The sequence below is a fragment of the Podarcis melisellensis genome (genome assembly GCF_964234715.1).
Source record: "Podarcis melisellensis genome assembly, chromosome: 9".
In the NCBI taxonomy this organism is placed as follows: Eukaryota; Metazoa; Chordata; class Lepidosauria; order Squamata; family Lacertidae; genus Podarcis; species Podarcis melisellensis.
Genome location: NC_138541.1, coordinates 644,510 through 667,948, shown reverse-complemented (window position 1 = coordinate 667,948; position 23,439 = coordinate 644,510). Strand labels below are relative to the sequence as shown.

Sequence of the window (23,439 nt, the reverse complement as noted above, 5' to 3'; positions counted from 1 at the left end):
CATTTGATCAGCCAACGTGGCAGTTGAGAGGGGCGCATGGTTCTGTGTTGAAGCCGGGACAACACCCCCACTCCCTGATCATGCAAGCCAACTCATCCCTCTGGCTTGGGCCAAGGTGTGATACTAGAGGGTGCAGCCTGTAACATCTTCCCAGCAAGGCGCCCTGGCCTGCAAACTGCACGAGCAGCTCCAAGTCCAGGGGTCAGAACTAAGAAGCACGCCTAGGCCTTTTGTGACCCAGAGTGTGAGGAAGCCAGGAAGCCCGGTGGCTGTGAGCGACCCCTCAATTCAGTGCACGTGGAACAAATAAGCAAACCTCTGGACACGCAGCGGCACAAGCTTTGGCGCCCCTGGCCGACAGAGCTGGCTTGCTCCAGCAGACACCCATTTCAGTCAGCGGTTGCAGGACTTTGCGCTCCCATCCCCTTATTTTTCGTTCATAAAGCAATTGCTGCCTTTGCAACGGGTGTGATGTGTGCTCTGAGTCCCCCATCCCAGCCCTGCCCTTGCGCACATTGAGAGCTAAGCCACAAAACATTCAAGCAGAGCATACGTCTGTCATGTATGACCCAGGGGAGAATCCTGCACTGGAGGGGGATGGACCAGGCGGCCCTCAAGATCCATTCCAACAACAGTTCTATAATTCTATGAAGTCTCATGCGTCTGGGTAAAATCCCCCCCCCCTCAAACCAAAAGATAGACGTGGGTGGAATGAACTGTTCACCCATCCCAAGAACAAAGTACTCACCAGCTTGCTGGCTTTGGGACCTTCCGAAGAATCTGGAGGAGAAGAGAAAAGGAAAAGAAGCAAAGCACTCAGAAGAGACTCTGGAAAATGGATTACTCTCCCCGCACCTGTCAAGGCATCAGCAGCAAGTTCCTAAGGGAGGATCTGGATTCCTGAATTTCACCAGGAAGGCAGCAGCTCCCATTTTATACCCTTCAGCTCATTTGTGAGACAGAGGGGGAAACCCAGGTTCCAAGCACATGCAGACCAGGGTCCACTGAGGCAACGAAGTTAGTAATAATAATAATAATAATAATAATAATAATAATAATAATAATTAAAGGTAAAGGGACCCCTGACCATTAGGTCCAGTCAGGTCCAGTCATCTCGCTTTACTGGCCGAGGGAGCCGGCGTACAGCTTCAGGGTCATGTGGCCAGCAGGACTAAGCCACTTCTGGCAAACCAGAGCAGCGCACGGAAACACCATTCACCTTCCCGCCGGAGCGGTACCTATTTATCTACTTGCACTTTTGACGTGCTTTTGAACTGGTAGGTTGGCAGGAGCAGGGACTGAGCAACGGGAGCTCACCCCGTCGCGAAGATTCGAACCGCCGACCTTCTGATCGGCAAGTCCTAGGCTCTGTGGCTTAACCCACAGCGCCACCCACGTCCCTAATAATAATAATAGCTGCTATTAAACTTCATGAACCCCACAATAACTAATAAAGCACTCCCAGTATCCTTCACACGGTTTGTGATGTCCTCTCTCTGTACAGCAATGAACCTGGCAAGTCCCCTTTCATTCCTCATACCGTCCTGTACTTAGTGCGTATCGGTCATTTGCCGCTTGTCTTTACTGGATGTGTTCTGTGATACCGGTTGCCTTATTGCGAATGTTAAAAGCTACTTTGGAGATGATATGATGCTTTAATGGCGAACTCAGATGGCCCTCGTCAATCATTTTGAAGGCGAAACAGGGCCACCCACAAAGAAAACAAAGGGTTTTAGCCTACTAGGAGGAACCCCCAGATACAGATCAAGTACCCCAAAGAAGCAAAACAGAATGCTTAAAGAAGAAGCAGGCTGCTTACTGCAGATGCACGCAGTCAAACCGCCTCACTGTTGGTGATGTTAATGGTACTCTGGACTTGTGGAGAAGGGACACAGAGTTGGAGTGCAGGGTTTCTAGCAAATCAGCCAGCCAGCCCTGGCATGCCCTCCCAGGGAGAGAGGGGTAGAGGGCGCTGCAAATCTCAGACCAATTTACCCAGCATGGGACACACCAGCCCATGTCCCTCCAGGGTTATAGGGAGCTCTGAGCTCTGCTGTAGCCTGAATGCTAAGGAAGCCAGAGGCTCCTGAAAAAGAGAGAGAGAGCTACAGCCAAGCAGAGCCCAGCACGTCCTTTCCATCTGTTTCACGCCTGAACCAAACGTTGCAGCAGCCACCAGTTTCCATGGAAACCCTCTGGCAAAAAGCCATGCTGCTCAGAGTCCCACGGAGAAAACATTAAGGCCAAGTCCAGAAACTTTGGCGCTTCTCACTTGCCGGCCTCACTCCTGCATCCCAACCTTATAAGACAAACCCGGCCACTTCCTGCATCCTATGCCCTGGTCCTTAAGCCAGGACAATCGTCACCTCCCTTCTCTGTCTGGTGAAGCCGGCTGCTTTCTCTTTCCCCTCTCATCTCCACCTGCCTAGCTGGCTTCACTGACCCTGTGGGATCCTCTCTCCACACTCTCTTTCAGCTGCCTGCTCTTCAAATTCAGCTGCCAGAGTAAAGAAGGTGCTCCAGCAGGAACCTTGCAAAACCCTGCTTGTCCCTACTTTATTTACATGAACAGGCTAGTCAAGGATCAGTGAAGTCCCTACCTCTCTTAGGGACCTTCGAAGCAGAAGACTCCGGCGTCTCCGGGGACGTTGTTTCTGCGCCATCGTCAAAAACCTGGATCTGATCAGATTTAACATTTTATATAAATTATTTATTGAAATACTGTTAGGTCACATTTCAGGGTAAGCAGCCTCAGCGAGGCAGCTTACAATATATTAAATGCAAAGTGACAAACATAAAATAAAATCAAAACGCTGGTTTTAAAACATGGATTGGAAGCAGATAAAATCATATCATTACAACTCAGGTTAAAATAATTGCAACAGCAGCATCATAAATCCATTAAAAAAGGAAGTTGAATTGGATGGTTTGTCAAAAACCAGAACTGACAGGACCTCTCACACTTCAGTAAGTGAAGAGTTTTATTGATTTTTATTTGAAGATTTATTTGAAGTCTTTAAGAGTAAATAACCTCAAGGTGGCGCCTAATATAAAAAACACTTATAATGCACACAGATATATTAGCACAGCTCAAACAAGCAAATAGCTGAGCATTACATAAATACCACCGGTACTAAGAGCATCAAAGCCCAAAAAGTAAACCCCTTTGAAACAAAGCCAGCAAGAAACACTGGTTTTTGAGATCTTTCTGAAAAGCCTGCAGTGCTGCTGTCACAAGGTTCTGGTCCCCAAGATGTGTGGGTTCAAATCTAGTTATGGACTTGGTAAGTGGCCCCCTGAAACCCAGTTGCTGCTTTCTAAAACAAAACCATTATGCCTGGGTTTTATAGACATGCTCTTGGTCAGAAGATCTAAGTTCAGTTGGGGTTCTTCATCTAAAACACACACCAGCACCCCAGAACTGCCTGTGGAAAAAGGCTTGAGAATAAAATAGCCACCATGCCTGATGCAATAGCGCAGCTCCCCCATCTCTCGGGGGCCCCTGTCTAGCTTCCCCCTTCCTGGGCTGCTGAAAGATTTTAACAGTCTTCCATGCCCAGTGGCTCCCTGCCCTGCATGTACATCAAGCATACATGACCTGTCGCCCTGTTTAGGGAAGCTTTTAATGTTTGATGTATTACTGTATTTTAATATTTGGTTGGAAGCCGCCCAGAGTGGCTGGGGAAGCCCGGCCAGATGGGCGGGGTATAAGTAATAAATGATGATGATGATGATGATGACGACTGGTGGATTCTCTTCCCTCGGTCAACACCAGCACCACTCCAGAATTTTAACCTGTTCACCCTCACTGGTTAATTCGTGCCCCAGAGCATGTGCAGATTATGTCACATGAGACAGCTTCCAAACAGATACCCAGCATGTGGTTCACCCTGTGGAACCTGTCAACTTGACCACTAACTGGGGCACGGAGGAATGCGAAGGAGAGAGCAGCCCAACCCGGCCAGAGCCACATCTTTCTGCCTCTTCGCTTCCCCTCACCAGGAAGAAGCTGGACCTGAAGCAGCAGCAGCAGCAACCAGCTCCAGCTGCCACCAAGATTGCCATAGCAACAGATCTGTCAAGCAGCACCAGAAAATTCAGGGAGGAAATGAGAGAGAGGAAGCCCAGCAGCCAGGCCTCCTCCAGAAGGAAGGCCCACCTGCTCCAGGCAGAGGGTTTGGGCACAACTAAGGGCAGGAGGGGACACAGGTGGCGCTGTGGGTTAAAGCCTCAGCGCCTAGGACTTGCTGATCGAAAGGTCGGCGGTTCGAATCCCTGCTGCGGGGTGCGCTCCCGCTGCTCGGTCCCAGCGCCTGCCAACCTAGCAGTTCGAAAGCACCTCCGGGTGCAAGTAGATAAATAGGGACCGCTTACCAGCGGGAAGGTAAACGGCGTTTCCGTGTGCAGCTCTGGCTCGCCAGAGCAGCGATGTCACACTGGCCATGTGACCCGGAAGTGTCTGCGGACAGCGCTGGCCCCTGGCCTCTTAAGTGAGATGGGCGCACAACCCCAGAGTCTGTCAAGACTGGCCCGTACGGGCAGGGGTACCTTTACCTTTACCTTTAAGGGCAGGAGAGCAGGAGCCTCAAGGAGACCATCTTCTGCACAACACACACCGGAATGGGCATGAGCTGCAATGGGGGGATTGGGCCCCACATCACTTGCCCTCTGGGTTTCCCTGCTCAAGCACGAAACCATCTTGGGCTACCAGGACTGAAGTCAATCAGGACCAGATGGCACTGGGACAGAATCCTTAAGACATACGCCAAGGCCAGCCAGACAGAGGAGCCAGGTTACCTCAAGCTCCCTAACTACAACCCCCCCCCCATCTGACCTGTGGGGGCATCAGGACTTTGCAGCAAGTGCCATGGCCATGCCCCACTCTGCTCACTTCCTCTTCCCTCGAAGGAAGGGCGTGCGTGACAGAGCCAGCAGAATTAATCTGAGCTTGAAAAGCACATGGCGTTAAAATAGACGGGAAGACTAACATTACTCTAAGTTCTGCTCTATATAACCACCCTTAGTGCCTCAGGACCAAGGGGGCAGTGAGTGGGGTGGGAAGGGGTGGGCTTCGGAGGCTTTGTGGGCACCAAGGGAAGACCTGAAGGGCACCAAGTTGGTGCCTCCTATTTTAGGAGACTCACGAGGGCACCAGAAAGGGTAAAACCGCAGCTGATGCTTGGAAACGGCTGGTGCACCTTAAAGGGGGGGGGAGACACTCTCCCTATGAAGGGTGTTGAGCAGAACTTCTTTCCTGACCGACACAAGCACTGACTGATATCGGTAACACCCAGCCTTGCCGCTCAGGAGGAAGCTTACCTGCGATTGTCGCACAAAGATGCCGTGGTTCTCCTCGCAGGTGAAGTACTTTCTGCCCTGCACCATGCCATCGTTCTTGCCTTTCGCTTCGTCCAGGATGACGCCCACCCACTTCCCGGTGGCAAAGAGCGTGGCGCCCACATAGGCCACCGTCCCACGGTACCCTTTCCCGATGACCTCCACCCGAGAGCCCACTTTCAGGGGCTTGCCGCTCACTTCCACGCTCATCCTGGCGCTGGCGCTCGACGCCTGGGGAAAGAAACAGGGAGAAGCCAAGGGTCAGTTGACAACCACAGCGAGGCTCTTCTAGGCAAATCTGGACCCAAAGCATTGTTCAGCGCCACAAAGGAGAAATCCTCCTCCTCTCTACACACGCGAAGACACAGCGGCGTTGAACAAAGGAGGCTGGTCACAGAGTTTCTTCATAGATTTGAAATAAACCTTGAAGAGGGCAAAGGGCTGCTTTTACATAGGACAAGAAACAAGGGAGATGAGCTGCTGGAAAAGAGATCCAGGCGAATACGGGGGAGGACTTCTGGAATCCTCCCGAGTGGGATGTGCTGCAAAGGGGAGCTGTGCAATCTGGCTCCTTTCAAGAGAAGACTGCACAGGACTATGATGCACGGGTGTGGACCCTCTTCGCCCCGTATTTTTTCTTTAAAAGCCTCAAGTAGAAGGGGGCCTGCCACACGAGTCTGCTGAATGCTTCTGGTTCTATGGAAGGTGACTGACTGGAGGCCCAAAGGAAACCCAGAGGAGTTAAATGAAGGCACTTGCAAGAATCTTTTCCAAGCCCCTTCAAATCGCTTCCAACTTCTGCCAGAGCAAAATGAAGATGGGAAGGGGCCTCTCAGCAACGCATGGTCCTTTCGCTAGAAATGCACCAAGCGGCAGCGTGTGGCCCAGTCCCTCTCTCTTTGGGAACCAGAGCATTCCAAGAACTGCTGCAAGCCACCCTCTCTCTGGGCTGCAGCGCTTACATATTTCAGAAAATTTATACACCGCTTGATGGGAGAAAACCTCAAAGCAGCATACAAAAAAGAGAAAACAATGAAATCATCAATAAAGTAATTTAAAATCTACAATATAAGGCTTGACTAAACAAAAATGTTTTCAGCAGGTGCTGAAAAGAGAACAGCAAAGGTGCCTTCCTGATATCAACAGGCAGGGAGTTCCAAAGTGCAGTTGCTGCCACACTAAGAGATCCATTTCCTACAACTGTGGAATGGGCATTATGTGGCACCGATCACAGTGCCAGTTCCGCAGATCAAAGCAGTTGAGTTGGCATGTATAGGGGGCAAGGTGATCTTGCAGGTAAACTGGTCCCAAATTGCTAAGGGCTTTATATACAAATAGAAACACCCTGAACTGGCCCGGGAGGAAACTGGCAACCAATCTCTTGCCTTTTAAGGCTTTCTGCCACCTGAAGAACATCCTCCTCCTCCTCCAGTAATGCTACCTGCAGGATGAGAAGTGGCCCCTCCAGGCAAAAAGGCTCAGTCTGGGATATGAAAGGCTGATGGTTTGAGCATCCGTCAAAAGGAAAAGCTCTGCGGATCAGGCTTTAAGAGACCAAGTGCCTGGATCTGTGTCTTCCTCTCCCTCCTGCTGGGAAACATCTCCAGCTTTGGCTATCCACCAGTACTGTTCTGAAGTCTAGACTATGTGCAGCCAACCTGTTTTGCCAGCATGGAACCCTATTGGGGATGGTATGTTCACAATGAAAGTACAGCAGGTCTGAAGAGGGAACTATCACCTGCGGCACCGCCCCACGGAGCAGACTAACAGCACACAGCCAGGAATCCCACGGCTTGACATCTGGGCGCAGGTCTTGTAACAGCCTCACTCCCTTCCCACTCCACTCCCCTTGTATATTACAGTGGACCCTCAGGTTGCAAACATGATCCGTGCAGAATGCACATTCACAACCCGCAGCGTTCGCAACCCGAGTCTGCGCATGCGCAGGTTGCAATTTGGTGCTTCTGCACATGCGCAACCGCCGAAACCCGGAAGTAACCCATTCCAGTACTTCCGGGTTTCGGCGGTCCGTAACTCAAAAAAACACAACCTGAAGTGGCTGTAACCTGAGGTATGACTGTATTAAGAAAAAACACCTTTTAATCAAATCCTCCTAGATGTGCTTCTTCCCAGATTCAACAGGAAGGTGTTTTGTTCTAATGCATGCAGTGTGTGGTTACCGCAGCTCAACAAATCCACTGGAAAAACTGCCACAGGACCAGCCCTGAATCCACACGCCAGAACAACCCACAGAGATAGCTCAGCTACCGAGAACAGAGCTGACCTGTCCTTGCGCATCTATTCCACAACTATTGCCTCTGCAACTGCAATTCTAGTCATACCCAGTTGCTCAGCTTGCTGGCCAAGGCTCGGTGGCCCAGCCTGCCCGATTCCTGGTCAACGTGACTATACAAGAGTGCCATGGTCACATTGCACTTGGAAAAGAAGCCAGAGATCCTGGGCCAACAGTTTGAAGTATTGCACCTAGGACTCTTCATGAAGCACCAAAATGCAAGCTGCAGTTTTTGCAACAGACATGGAAACGGAGATGGGAAGTCAGCCAGTCAGGGCTGTGATGGGGAGCAGCAGGCCAAGTGCCCTTTTTGCCTGTTAAGGAAGGCCTGGTCACCTTCCCAGAACAGCCGCCCCCAACACAGTTTCACCTCCAATAGGCCACCTCTGACAAGACGCAGGCTTTCTGGTTGGCCTCCCTTCCTAGGAAAACTTCTGATGGGTTAAATTCAGTCGGCCTGAGAAATGCAGGGACAGACCTGCAAATGACTCAGTCTAAGGCACCAGGAGGCTTCCAGCACAAAATGGGAGCAATGCAAGGACAGCACCCAAACGATGGAAAACAAGACCAAGTGAAGGCGGGCTTTTAAAAAAAACCTCTTCACAGATGAGTAAGAATATTATGCTTTTTAAGGGTGGGTTGCAGAAAAGAGAACACTACTTACAGAACGTTTTGGAAGACGATGCGTGTAAAATAACAAACTTGGTGGGGAGGGGAAACTTGTTGAAACTTGTTTTAAAAATGCAGCAATGCAGCTGCCCTGTTAAAGGCTCACTTCCAAACTCCATGTTCGTGAGCTGAAAGCTTGAAAAAGCAAGAAATTAGTCCACTTAAAATCAATAACTACTTTCCCGAGGCAGGCAGCTGCAGACACCCAGCATATGCCCCACACCAGACCCCAAGAGGGGAGGGACACAGTTGTTCTCCCTCCTTAAAATAAAGGACGGGGGGGGGGGTTCTGCAGAGTGATGGGCCTGGCAGCAGCTTGGCTAAGGTGGGAATTCAATTGCGCCAGGGCAGGGAGGCATGCTCTTCCCACCAGGAAGTGATGGAAGGCACACTTAAAGGATTAAATGCTGGGCAGGAGAAAGAAAAAGCCACCCTCTCTTTACAGGCTCAAACAAAGAGGAGAGAAAGGCCTTTCTTGCCTTTTAAGTGAATTCCAATAATAATAATAATAACAACAACAACAACAACAACAACAACAACAACAACAACAAAACCCCAGGCATCTGGGCAGCTTCCAACAAAATATTAAAATACAGTAATGCATCAAACATTGAAAGCTTCGCTAAAGAGGGCTGCCTTCAGATGTCTTCTAAAAGTCTGGCAGTTGTGTTCTCTTTGACATCTGGTGAGAGGGCGTTCCACAGGGTGGGTGTCACCACTGAGAAGGCCCTCTGCCTGGTTCCCTGTAACTTGGCTTCTCACAATGAGGGAACTGCCAGAAGGCCTTCGGAGCTGGACCTCAGCGTCCGGGTAGAATGATGGGGGTGGAGATGCTCCTTCAGGTATACTGGACCGAGGCTGTTTAGGGCTTTAAAGGTCAGCACCAACACTTTGAATTGTGTTCTCTGCTCACCAGGAGGACACTTAGTTCCAGGGCACGCAGCACCACCTGTACCGGAATTGTTTTAAGACGCTGTTATTGTTTTATCTTTTGGGCTTGCCGCTGTGGGCTCCTTTGGGAGAAGCTTGGAATATACATTTATTTATTTTATTCAACAAAGTGTATATGCTGCTTGCTTGATTGAAAGAAAACCACAAATATGAAATAAAACATTGAAACCATCTGTAAAAACAGTCTATTCCAAAGAAGATTGAAATTCATCAGTAGCTAAAAAGAGATTAAATACATGTCATAACAGCAGCACCGCCAGCACCCTGGGCGTTCTAGCCAAGGAATGCCATCGTCCCTGCAGCCGAGTGAGTGAGATGCCATTGGTCCCTTTACTATAGGCTGTGGGCAAGGCATCCTTTGCCTGAGATTCCTAAAGAAGTTGGGTATCTGGCTATGGTGACACATACATGCCTTAGTTGCCTCGTGGCTGATCTACCGCAGTGTTCTTCCTGCCTGGGGCTGCTTTTGAGAAGGGTCTGCAAACTTCAGCTTCTCCAGGATGCTATGGCAAAGCTTTCTGTTTTGGGGAGCATCTCACTCTCTGACCAAACAGCCTCGCTGGCTTCCTTCTAGTTTCCAGGCCCAATTCAACGAATCTGCTTAGAACCAGGATGCTGCCTTTTCACACTTTCACTCTTCTGTGCTCTTTAAGCTCTTCCCAGCAATGGGTGAGCTGTGTCTGGTTGAGACGCTGAAGAGGTCCTGGGCTATGGAACTGTTCCCACGGAGGCCTGTCCTGATGCTTCTCCATCACAGGAGCAGGAATTCAGCCGGGCAAGCTGCTAAGTTTTAATTTCCCTGGCATTTTAGTCTGCACTGCTTTGTCCTCCGTATTTGCCATTAATTATTACAAGAAAGAAGATTCTGGCTTAACATCAGGAAGAACTTTCTGACAGTATTAGCTCTTCATCAGTGGTACAGACTCCCTCAGAAGGTGGTATGGACTCTCCTTCCTTGGAGGGTTTTAAGCAGAGGCTGGATGGCCATCTGTCACGGATGGTTTAGTTGCTATTCCTGCATTGCAGGGGGTCGGACTAGATGACCCCTGGGGTGCCTTCCAGCACTACAGTTCTATGGTAACTGCATTTTATTACAAGCCCCCTTGAGGATTTTAAATTGAAAAGTAATTAATAACAAAATGAGCAATACATTTTGGCAGAATACAGCTCAGGAGACAAACAAAAGCAAAATAACCGAGCTCTGCAGAAGCAGCTGTGCCTGTGAGAAACAGGAGCGAGCCAGCAAACTATGGCTGCTGCTTCCGCCAGTGGGCTGTGGGGCTCCTGGAATAACAGGGAGCAGCTTCTGCCCGACGGGGCCAGTGCAGGATCCTGGGAACACGACTGAAGAGCAGCTTTTGCAGCTCTATCACAAGGATGCCTTTTACTCCACCAGCCACTAGTAGCACCCACCAAAAAACAAGCAAGTTCCAGAAAGGAGGATAATCCAGAAGGAAGGAGGAAAACCAAGAGAGCGGGGCTTGCTAGAGAGAAAAACCCTCAAGGCAGCCCAGCAAAGGTGAGTGCAAGGCAAGGAGAGATAGAGGAAGCCCACTTCCACATTCAGACGGACAAAATGATTTGGACCTCCTCGGAGAATATTATTCAGGTATCATTTTGGATGAGGCGACCCTAGCATCTGCCCAACTTGATGAGATGCGTGGTAGGGTGAACAAGCTGTCAGACTCCATCAGCACGTCTAAAGATGCCCCAGAAATTACGCAGGTGTATTAGGAGACCAGGCACCATGAACTGCACAGGAGGTAGGGACCTCAATTTGGGAACCCACAAAACGTGTCTAGAGAAAACACAAGGATGCCACAGAGCACGTGGCAGTGGATACAATAAGGTGCCCTCCAGCAGTGGGAATGAGAGACGGGTTCAACAGAACTGCCAATCACAGGACCTGCCACCTACCACAGAATCAGAGCAGCATCCCTCAGATGAGCCAGAGAACCCGTCACTAGCCTGTCTGTTCACAGCGGGGTGGGTGGAATTTAGAAGGGAACAGCCAGGACCCCAGCTTGGGCTCTAGGTCCCCTCTACCTGGCAGGTAACACTCATGTTTTCAAGGAACAGAGTCTTCTCACTGGTTGCCCTGGTTTAAAGGAATGAGCTCCTGGAGGAGGTATGTTCAGGGCTCTCCCTCCTGGGCGTTTTAGGCACCTCTCTCGGGCTCACTTGTTCACAACAGCCTTTGGGCAGATGGCAGAAAGCTATTTATTTTTTATTTAAATCATCTCTATGCTGCTTCAGTTTACAACCTGTCATTGATAAACAGGACTTTGCAAGCACTATAGGTACAAATGCAATAATAAGCTATATTTAAAGCAGCACGATTAACAGAAAAATATGATAATCTCTCAAAGAAAAACATGACAAATGAAAATCAGGTACAAAAATACAATAATAATTCCATATATAAAGATCATTAACGAAAGAAATTCAATGCAACAAAAGTTGCACCAACAGCTCCTTTCCCTCTAAAAGTCCCCTATAACATGTTTTATGCTGCCATACTTGCTATTTAACTTTCAGAGGGATTTAAGCTTCTTGCATTTTTAATATATATGTTTAATCTCACCCTAGCCTTTTCCACAAGTGTTCAAGGCAACTGAACCCTTGTGAAAAAGACAGAAAGTCCTTATATAAATACATAAAAATGAGTGGGACTCCCGTGTCGCTCTGTGAAACTGAAATCTGGAAGATTCTGACCTTCTCTTGGCAAAATCCTGATGCTTGACTCACAGCGAGTGCCTGTCCTTGGCTGCAGAAGCTCCCTGCCTTCTCCACTTCAGAGCGGGGTTCACTCTCTAGGGCTGTCAATGCAGACACTTCCCCCAACATGCAAATCACATGAGTATTTCTGAAACACGCAGGCTCCAGCCTCTGCCACTAAAGTTCATTCTCACGGAAGACTGTGAAAAATAACCAATTGAGCATCGCCTGCTTTGCTTGAAGGTAATGCGCTGTAGCTGCCTTCTTGGTTCATTATCACAGGCTTCCTTCTTCCTCACTCCAAGAAACTAGAGTTAGTTTCTGACACCACAACAGCTCAAACACCAGAGGAGAAGGCTATTTGAGGCCTCCTCCAAGAGTTTCTTTGAAGTACAAATCCATAGTCTGAGGAGGGCCTTCAGCTCCACAGCCTGCCTTGCCACCCACCCACCCACCCACAAGAAGAGCCAAGGATGCAGGATTCAAAGCATCTCCCGCCTCTAATTTAAGTCATGGACAGACTCATCTGGAAGGAGGAGGAGAAGCAGCCGAGCTCCCTTTGCACTAAGCCTCATTATCAACAGCCATGTAATACCAGAGAGCTGCCATCTTCCCTCCTCACCAAAGGAGGAGATTACTCAAGGATTAATAACTGACTTGTCACCCAGTGACAGAATGGGGGTGGCTGCTGTCTCATCAAAGGCGGCACAGATGATCTGTTGCTCTCAAACGAAAAAGTGAACCAGCCAGAGCTGGTGTCTGTCTGGTAGGAGCCCTCGCTCTGCTCAAGAACCAGGCTGCCCCTGACATGCGCTTGGCCTGGGTTTTAGAAAAGGGAAGCAAGGCAGTGTGAAAGGAAGGACAAGGTGATGGGCGCAGGGAGGCTCCAAGGAGCTCAAGAGCAGAACAAAGGGTGCCCAGCCCTCCAGGGAGGAGCGCAAAACTGAAAGCCCACAGGAAAACTATTTTCCATGTCAGCCAAAGAATGCAGAAGAGCCAGAAAGTCTAAACTGCCTGCCCCCCCCCCACCCCAATGTCCCAAAGTGCAGGCGCCAATCCTGGTACAACTTACTAAACCAGGGAGCTGGTGCAGCTCTGTGGAGAAGGAAACAGTAGCTGCTGCTGCTGCAGACCACTCGAGCCAACAAGCCAAGCCACATTCTACAACCACTAGCAAGGCACGTTCGATGCAAGACCAACATAGGGTACCGAGTTAGGTCTCGTGTCCATTGAGTTCAGCACCATCTGCATGGAATGACAAAAGCTCTCCAGGATCTCAGGCAGGAGTCTGGGAATGCTGGCGATTGATCCCTCAAACATATGTTCTAGCACTGCGCTAAGACCCTTCCCCAACCAGCCAGCATCAAGTCCTGCAGATGCTTAAGAGGGGACCACCGTGGCAAGGCATGGAACATGCAAGTGACGGCTTTTCCTTTTAATAGGCCCACAATGGCCCTTGTCTCTGGCAAGAGACTGACCCAGTTTGGGTTTATGGGGGCAGGAGAGGATTCCAAACCCGGAAGACTATAAAAATCACAGCCCAGGCAGCTGATACATCGTGCTTGAAAGAACTCAAGAGCACCCTCAGTGCATCAGACCCAGAGGCCTCCTGACCGACTGCCCTGCTCAAGAGGCAGCCAAGATGAAACTTCAGTCCCTGCCAGCCCCTTTCAGAGATGGAAGAGGAAGGACAGAGGAAGGCAAGGAACAAGCCCCTGCAGAACCACAAGCTCACTTCTCAGACACCAGAGCCTGGAGGGGAAACATTCTGCACTCCCGACTGTCAGCTGAGCGCCAAAGACAACGCCTTCCACCCTCTTTGGGGCCTCCACGGAAACTAGCCAGGGTAACTGCAGAGGAGCCGAAGGACAGAGTGGCCTGGCCACCAGTGAAGGGCCACAGCCGAAAGGCTGAACATCTGCCTTGCATGCAGGAGGTCCAAGGCTCAATCTCCAAAGGCATCTCTCTGGGTAGGGCTGGAAAGGCTCCCTGCCTGAAACCCTGGAGAGCCCCTGCTGCCAGTCGGTGCTGCCCGTACTGGGGCTGATGGACCAACGGTTGGACTTGGTATAAGGTAGTTTCCTATGTTCCAACAAAGAACCAACGAGAGGCAGTGGCAAGAAAGGCCTCCCTGGGAATTGGACATGCTTCCTTCCAGAGGAGCCACAGACGGCCTCCTCTCCTTCCAGGGCTTGCAAAGGTGAAGGAAGACGCAAAGGTGGCCACTCAGCACTCCCAAAGCACCTTAAGCAACACCAGGCTCTTGGCCCAGCAGCAAGGATGCTCAAACGCACGGCCTGAGCAGCCCCACATCTTGTGTGTCACCTCAGCCCTCCCTGGGGGTCGGGCAGGGCAGGGTGGGTACAGAAAGAGAACAAGAACAAAATGACAAAGGGGAAACAACTCCAGAGAAAGGCCCCATTGTGAGGCTGGTTCTGAGTTGCGGAGTCTGCAGCTGATGCCCAAACTGCAATATGGTGGAAGAGGGGGCTCTCAAAGACCATCCAGAAAGGGGGGGGGAGATAAAGGAGGGGGTGCAGGTGGGAGCAAGTGGTTGCTGGGGTGGGGAGGGGGGAGAAGGGGAAAGGAGCCCAGAAGCTTTGCATTCGAGAGCCCTGGGAAAAGTCACCATCGCCAGAGGCTCAGCTGACACCTCCTTACAGTATCAGCAGCTATTACCAGGAAATAACAGCGGCCCATCTCCATCGAAAGGGCTTGGCTAGCAGGAAAATTCAGCCAACAACACAGCTTTCCTTAACATACATGGCACGGAGACACAATTCATGGCAGGGAACCGGCAAAGGAAACACACACTCTCTCTCTCTTTCTCCCCATCCAGACCATCTGCAGGCTGCCCTCGCAACAGATTGCATCTAGAGATACTGTACCTACAGGGGCACAGAGCGCAGCCCAGGCGTGGAGTGGCCAATGGCTGCCCATGTGTCACTTACCCGGCTGTACGTGTGCCTCTTGGTCTGGGCCATGCTGATGTTTTTCCTCCCAGCTTTAATTATCTCCGAAAAGGCTGCTCTCAGCTCATGGCAGGGGGCTCACCAGGGAGGATCCTGCTCCTTCCTATGTTGCAGAGGAGGCTTCCATGCCCACGCCCTGAGCCACCCTCTCCCTCCAGCCACACAGGGAGAAAAGAGCCCTTTTGCTGACAGAGAGGCGTCTTTAAGCCTCCAACACACAAAAATCCAGCCCAGCTGATGGAGACTCACTCTGCAGTGCTGCTCCAGACTCTTGTCACAGATTCTGCCAGCCCACTGGGTCCTAATGCTAGACCGTTCTGCTCTCAGAAAGGAAGAGCAAGACGCTTGGTGAGGCGAAGGTCGCACAGCACACCAGAAGCACCCACCAGCCCAGATGCAAGTCACAGGCTGAGCTCCACTTTGGTCCTCTCTGTCTGGAATAGTCTGGGGAACAGCCCTGTGTGGCACAAAACGTGCCCTCAGGTGTATCACTTGGAGCTCTGCCTGTCCTGATCACCCATGCACACCCCCTCCCCATCGCTGGCTCCCAGAAGTGCAGTCAGGCCACCTCTCCTGGGCCTTTTTTCCTGCTACGGTGGAAAGAGAGTAAGAGGAGGGAAAGCAGAGAAGAGTAGCCAGCAGCAGCAGCAGCAGCAGCCCTGCTAGCCAAGGCTCCCCATCAGATCTCAGGCAAGATGGCAACAAAGACCCATCTCAACTGCTCCATTGCCTGACACAGCCACACAGGGCGGAAGGTGAGGGGCAGGCAACTCAAGAGTTAACCATGACTTGCTCCGAAATCAATCAGTCTCCTTCCCCTAGACCATCTGCCTCACGACATCCAGAGCTACCTGGGAGAGGGAGGCAGCAGGTAGTAACTGGAGATTCTGGCAGGACGAGATTCCATCTGCTGCTAACATCCTACGGAGCCAGTGTCCTCTGAAACTGGTCGTGCAAAGCGTCTCAGGGCTCCATTAGGTGAACCTAAACTGCAAACACATTCCACCAGGCCTGACTTCTGCCTTAGTGAGGGTCCTCTTTAAAATGTCCTGTTTGGAAGCAAGGGCTTGGATTCATTATTGCTGGTCAGAACATCAGGAGGTGCTTCCAAAAGTAGGCAGCAGTTTCTAAAAAACACTGCTCTATACTTAGGCTGCTGCTCCTCTGCGTCTCCTTTGCTGCCGCCTCCTCCAGTTCCACCTGCCATGCTGCTCCTGGTGCGTGGAATAGTTTCTCACCGCCAGCTCGGCTCCTGAACCATCCCTGAGCAGTGCTCCTCTGCTACCACCTGACTCTTCCATACCTACGGCTGGCCAATAAATCCATAAACCAAACAACCCATTCCCTGCTCAGCAGTGTCAGCACCACCTGAGAAGCAGCTGAAGAGAGGGGGGTAGGGACAATTGTTGCCCAGTGGCAGAGCCCATGCTTTGGATGCCAGAAGGTCTCCGTTTCGATTCCTGATGTCTCCAGGAACTTGACTTATACTGTGTCAGGAAATACAGTACTATGCTGACTGGCTCTCCAGGGTTTTGAAGAGGATGCCATTCCCAGCCCTAGCTGGAAGGGCTCTGGGTGAAGCCTGGGACCTTCCGAAGCTCAGCCACCGAGCTAAAGCCCTTCAGTTGCTGGGAAAGATTCTTGCTCAAGACGCTGGAGAGCTGATGCTGTGAACAAGACGGGCACCTGGCAGGCAAACTCAGCTGACTTTCAGGTTTCCTTTGCCCAGGAGTGCAGCCTATGGATTGATTAAATCTGCATATAATTATTACAAGTGAATAGGCAACCGTTTTGTTTTTAAGATTATGCCCCTGTCAGCACCAGCACTGTCTTAAGAAGACTCTCCCCTCTCAGGTGTCAGAGCGGGAGCAAATGCCTCTCACCGGGTGGTGCCAACTTTGCCTGTTAAAAATGACTATTGTAGTTCTTGCGGCTGCTTTCAAATCTGCTGCCCAATTGATCATGTGGAGACTTATTTCTCAATTAAGCTGACTGATGACTGGTCTGATCAGCACCCCTGTTCAAAACGACAAACTTCAAAGAGTTGGCAGATCCAGAAGAAACCCCAAGGCCTCACATTCACACAATGGCCCCTATAAGGGGTGAGGAAAAGGAGGGAATAGGCGCAGGGCATCCTTGGGACTTTGTGTGGGAAATGGGCACACAGGCAATTCCTCTTAATAGCTCAACAGCACACTAATAATAATAATAATAATAATAATAATAATAATAATAATAATAATTTATTATTTATACCCCGCCCATCTGGCTGAGTTTCCCCAGCCACTCTGGGCGGCTCCCAATCAGTGTTAAAAACAGTACAGCATTACATATTAAAAACTTCCCTGAACAGGGCTGCCTTAAGATGTTTTCTGAATGTCAGGTAATTCTTTATCTCTTTGACATCTGATGGGAGGGCGTTCCACAGGGCGGGCGCCACTACCGAGAAGGCCCTGTCTGGTTCCCTGTAGCCTCACTTCTCGCAATGACGGAACCGCCAGAAGGCCCTCGGCACTGGATCTCAGTGTCCGGGCTGAACGATGGGGGTGGAGACGCTCCTTCAGGTATACAGGACCGAGGCCGTTTAGGGCTTTAAAGGTCAGCACCAACACTTTGAATCGTGCTCGGAAACGTACTGGGAGCCAGTGCAGATCTCTCAGAACCGGTGTTATGTGGTCCCGGCGGCCACTCCCAGTCACCAGTCTAACTGCCGCATTCTGGATTAATTGCAGTTTCCGGGTCACCTTCAAAGGTAGCCCCACATAGAGCGCGTTGCAGTAGTCCAAGCGTGAGATAACTAGAGCATGCACCACTCTGGCGAGACAGTCCGCGGGGAGGTAGGGTCTTAGCCTGTGTACCAGGTGGAGCTGGTAGACAGCTGCCCTGGACACAGAGTTAACCTGCGCCTCCATGGACAGCTGTGAGTCCAAAATGACTCCCAGGCTGCGCACCTGGTCCTTCAGGGGCACAGTTACCCCATTCAGGACCAGGGAATCCTCCACACCTGCCCGCCTCCTGTCCCCCAAAAACAGTACTTCTGTCTTGTCAGGATTCAACCTCAATCTGTTAGCCGCCATCCAACCTCCAACCGCCTCCAGGCACTCACACAGGACCTTCACCGCCTTCACTGGTTCTGATTTAAAGGAGAGGTAGAGCTGGGTGTCATCTGCATACTGATGAACACCCAGTCCAAACCCCCTGATGATCTCTCCCAGCGGCTTCATATAGATATTAAAAAGCATGGGGGAGAGGACAGAACCCTGAGGCACCCCACAAGTGAGAGCCCAGGGGTCTGAACACTCACCCCCCACCACCACTTTCTGGACACGGCCCAGGAGGAAGGAGCGGAACCACTGTATGACAGTGCCCCCAGCTCCCAGCCCCTCTAGACGGTCCAGAAGGATGTTATGGTCGATGGTGTCAAAGGCCGCTGAGAGATCCAGCAGAACTAGGAAACAGCTCTCACCTTTGTCCCTAGCCCGCCGGAGATCATCAACCAGCGCGACCAAGGCAGTTTCAGTCCCATGGTGAGGCCTGAATCCCGATTGGAAGGATCCAAATGGTCTGCTTCTTCCAGGCGTGCCTGGAGTTGTTCAGCAACCACGCGCTCAATCACCTTGCCCGAGAATGGAAGATTTGAGACTGGGCGATAGTTGGCCAAATTGGCCAGGAAGCGCTTCAATAATCCTTTATGACACAAGGTGATATTTTAGAACATCTTGAGCTGATAAAATCAATGTGGTAGTTTCCCCTGCAGTACTTAACATAAGAATGCACCTGAGGTTACTCTGGGAGGCAACCACAATGTCTACAGAAACTTCCATCCATCATACATGCCCACAGAGTCTGACAATCGACTCATGTGATTTATTTCCCTCTCCACATGAAATGATTACAGAAGCACAACAAAGAAGAACTGTGAGGAGGGCCGGCCCATGCAGGGGCAAGGGGAGGTGATCACCTCGGGCGGCAGGATCCACAGGGGCAGCAGATTCTGAGGTAGATCTTTATCCCCCCCCACCTTGCTCCTGAAGCAGATCTTCACTCAGCTCTCCTTCCCTCGCCAATGGGGGGAGCATTTTGGGGCTCACCTCAGGGGCCAAAATGTCTTGGGCTGAAGCTGACGGTGAGGTCAGTGTTGCTATTATTATTATTGTTATTATTAATAATAATAATAATAAATGGCTCCTAATTCATACTTTCTCTGACACCACATTCCCCATCTCTTTACTCTCAACCCAGTCTTTGTCAAAATCTTGCAAACTCCATCCTTTCATCTACAGTGGACACTCAGGTTGCAAACGTGATCCGTGTGGGATGCACGTTCGCAACCCGCAGTGTTCACAACCCTCATGTGCACATGCGCAGGTTGCGATTCGGCATTTCTGCACATGCACGACCGCCGAAACCTGGAAGTAACCCGTTCCAGTACTTCCGGGTTTCGGCGGTTCGTAACCCAAAAAAAACCCAACCTGAAGCGTCTGTATCCTGAGGTATGACTGTACTGTACAGTATATTTATATAAAGTCTTGTCATTAACATTCTGAACGCTACAGAAAGAAGAAAACCCCAAAGCATGCACTGCCATCAGACCTGCTTGCAACCGGAAACCCGCAAAGCACCTAAACGGAGGTCTCCTTTGAATGTCTGCTACCTCCTCCCTCACTCCATCTTAAAATTCTTACCCGGCGGAGACAGGGATGGCTTGAACGTCAGTCTTTCTCTCCACAGCCGCCCTTCCCCACTTATCATCTATTCTAGCTTGATGAAGAGTTCTGGGGAACACAAAAGCTTGCACACTATTTTGTGACATTTTGATAAACTTTATAAAGGTTTATCACATACTTATGGGCCAACACAGTACCTTTATGACTCGGCTGCTTAAAAAATCTCTGTTGTTTTGTACTAGCCTAGAAAGCTCTGCCTTATTTGACCATCTAGCCCAATAGGGTCTCTTCAGATTGGCTGCAGCTCTCTGTGAGGCATAGAGGGAAAGCCTTCTCCATTACCTGCTGCTACTGGGGATGTCAAGGACGGAACCTGGGGCCTTAATAATATTAAATTTTATTATTGATACCTTCTGCATGCAAAGCACCTGATCAGTCACTAAGCTGCAATCCCTCACCCCCACCCAAACATTCACACGTGCCACCAGTAAAACATAAGGGATGTTTTGCAAGCACAAAATGACGCATGCCAGGGTAAAAAATCTTAATTTCACATATACACTCATGGAGCCTGAACTGGCATTGACTAACCAGGAACGAGACCTTGGGGTTGTAGCTGAGAGCTGATTCAGATTGAATCAACGGTTGTCATTGTCCAGCTTTCCCTTCTTTCCTTTGAACTGATTTGGGCAAAAAAAAAAAAATGGTTCTTCTTTCTGCTTTAAACAGACAGGTGAATCTTATCTTCTACAAACAATTGATTTATTATTTAGAAAAGTTATAAACTGCATAATAAATAACACCCCAAGTAATGCTCAGATAGAATTATTGATAAAACAAGCTAAAAATCCATAAAGCAATTAAAAAACATAAAATCATCATCATTAGAAACAAAGATAATACTCAATATAACTTTAAAATAAATGTAAACAACTAAATCATGTCTTCGTTTCTGGTTTGCTGAAACAGAAGAGTTTTCAGCAGGAGGCAGCTGGAACCACAAAGGGCGCCTGCCTCATGTCCACAGGCAGTGAGTTCCGGAGCTGCCACACTGACAAATGCGCAAGCAGACAGTCCTTCGCCTACAGAAAAATTAAACTCACTGCCCAACCCTCACTGAGACAAAGCAGTTAAGAAATTAAGAAGAGCTGGCTGAGCCCAAAGCCAGGATCCTCTTTCCCACAGATGCCAACCAGATGCCCGGGTGGGAAGCCCACAAGCAGCGAATGAGCGCACCAGCTCTCATGCTCATGTTCCTCAGCAGCTGGTATTCCCTGGCGGGCTGTCCCTGGTCCCCAAGGAAGTACACAATCCTCTGCGACCAGTAGCTACTGATAAACCTGTCCTCCATGTTGTTTTTGGCACCTGTCCATCTTGACAGGCAATGGAGGAGTGTGCCTTGGAGAGTGAAGTCAAACTGCTGGGAAGTTGCAGCGCCTGCTGTGGCCGCAGAGACCGATACAGGAGAGACATGTTTTGTTGCGGCTGGGGCAGAGGAAAGCATCCAGTTGTGCTGCTGCAGATGCGCCAGGGCGTCTCTTCTCTCTGCGCTCCTCCCAGCGGCCATTTCTCCTCTGGTCACTGCTGTGGATACAAGACCCGACTCTCTGTCTCCAGGCCCTGTGATTGTCTACAAGGGATTCCCACACGGCAGGTTTGAGGTTGCCAGCCTTCATGTCACATTTGCAGACATCTTTGTAATGCAGAGCTGGTCTTCCAATGCTGTCTGGTGCCTGGAACCAGCTCCCCGTAGATCACGCCCTTGGGGATCCTGCCCTCTTCCATTCTGCGGGCATGACCAAGCCAGTGTAGAGTTTGCTGAGGCAGGAATGCGAACACGCTGGGAATGTGTGCTGGGGAGAGCACATCTTTGTTTGAGACAGTCTGCCATGTGAAGCCCAAAATCTTCCTGATGCAGCGCACATGGAAGGCATTGAGGCATCGCTCCTGGCAGGTATAAGTTGCCCCTGACTCACTTCCATAAAGCAGTGTGCTCAATGTGCAAGGTTGATAGACCTTCCCTTGGTATTGTCCTCCATGAATTTCGTCCAATCCCCATTAAAGCTGAGCTACACAGTTAAGCATCCAAGGGATTCCTTGACTGGTGGTATTTACCACCTGCACACAGGAAAGGGATCTGCAATCTCCAGTTTGGAAGAGGACTTAACTGCTGAAACACTAGGAACTGGAAGGGCAGAGTTCGAATCCCCATTCCACCATGCAGCCCACTGGGTGGAAACAGGGAACAGAAATAGAATACTAAAGCCTCAGAAGGCACCTTCCAAAAAGGTTGACTATCAGTCAGCCGCTCTGAGGCTGGGAGATGCAGCTGCACAGAACTGGGATCACAATGACAGCGATTTGATTTAGGAAAAAAGGCAGCCTTGCACAGGGGCATCTTATGGCCCAGGTGGACCTCAAGCAGCCCCTCCGTTCCCTACTCTGTCATATTCACAGAAGGGAAACAAGGGAAGAGGTGGACATTAAGTGGCTCGTATGCTGTTCTCAGTATGTTTCCGAGCACAATTCAAAGTGTTGGTGCTGACCTTTAAAGCCCTAAATGGCCTCGGTCCAGTATATCTGAAGGAGCGTCTCCACCCCAAACGTTCAGCCCGGACACTGAGGTCCAGAGCTGAGGGCCTTCTGGCAGTTCCCACCTGCGAGAAGTGAGGTTGCCGGGAACCAGGCAGAGGTTCTTTTTGGTAGTGGCACCCGCCCTGTGGAACACCCTTCCCTCAGATGCCAAGGAAATAAACAACTATCTGACTTTTAGAAGACATCTGAAGGCAGCCCTGTTTAGGGAAGTTTTTAATGTTTGATGCTGTATTGTTTTTAATATTCAGTTGAAAGCAGCCCAGAGTGACTGGGGAAACCCAGCCAGGCGGGTGGGGTATAAATAATAAATTATTATTATATATTATTATTATTCTCGTCTCTCCTGCTGCAGGTGCCTGGTTCCTCTTCCCCCTTGCTCCCTAGCCGGGTGGTGCTGTTACTGAATAAGACTTCCCTTCCCCCCAACTGTTGAGGAAGGAGCTGGCCAGGCATACATTACTGAGAGTGGCATCCTACCCAGAATCTTGCAATGGTCTGATGTGGGACTGCCCTTATGTTTGATGGGGAAACTGCAGCTAGCGCATGATGTGGCAGCAGGGCTTGGGGCAGAGGCTGCTGTCTGCCTGTTCAGGATACCATTCCTCAGGGAACAGCACTGGCCGTCAATAGGCTACTACCAGGCCAAATTTAAGGTCTCAGTGCGTGGTGCCCTAAATGCTTGAGACAGGATATCCCAGATTTGCCTTGCCCCCCTTTTTAGCTGCCAGTTCACTGCAGTCATCTTATGGCATCCCAGTGGCACCTGCACTATGGAACATGCTGTCCACTGAAGATAGGCTCCAGCACAGCACACATCTTGTCAGAGGCTGAAAAGAAAAAACAACCCCTGTGTTTTCTAGAAGGATGAATTGACTTGTTGGCAGTATCCAGTTTTCCTTTGGAAAAATTCTCTTTTCTCTTTTTATTTGTTGTATTTTTATTGTTGTTTTATACACTGTAATATTCAGTAATGTCTAGCTGCCTATAAATATTCAAAATAAATAACCGCCACTGAAGTGAGAGTTTCCACCAGGTCATCCTCTCCCAAACAAACGAAAGCAGCAACTGAGGACCCTGCCACTGAATCCGCAGGAGCAGGGCTCCCGGCTCCTGGTCCAAGTTCCTCACCCAAGGAGAACCGTGATCCACTTGGCACTAGGACCCTGCTGAGTCAAGCTGTGCGCATTTGCGCACTGACAAACTGCACCATTTTACCATTTCAGCAGTAGCTGGAGCA

At 50.1% G+C, this 23,439-nt stretch overlaps 1 protein-coding gene across 9 annotated transcripts in view; it reads right to left on the bottom strand.

Annotated features, from left to right (window-relative positions):
* DCTN1 (dynactin subunit 1) overlaps positions 1 to 23,439 on the bottom strand; it is a 66,028-nt gene that overhangs the window by 37,408 nt on the left and 5,181 nt on the right. For 7 of the 9 annotated variants that reach the window (XM_081924777.1, XM_081924779.1, XM_081924778.1 and 4 more), the window contains exons 1-4: positions 14,920 to 15,195; positions 5,320 to 5,568; positions 2,601 to 2,679; positions 749 to 780 (exon numbers count right to left, since the gene is read on the bottom strand). In XM_081924777.1, coding sequence (XP_081780903.1) covers positions 749 to 780; positions 2,601 to 2,679; positions 5,320 to 5,568; positions 14,920 to 14,952 — 393 coding nt within the window. In that variant the 5' untranslated portion in view covers positions 14,953 to 15,195. Of the gene's footprint in view, positions 1 to 748; positions 781 to 2,600; positions 2,680 to 5,319; positions 5,569 to 14,919; positions 15,196 to 20,198; positions 20,222 to 23,439 lie in introns of those variants that run through there. The other 2 variants (XM_081924783.1, XM_081924782.1) reach the window with 2 other exon arrangements.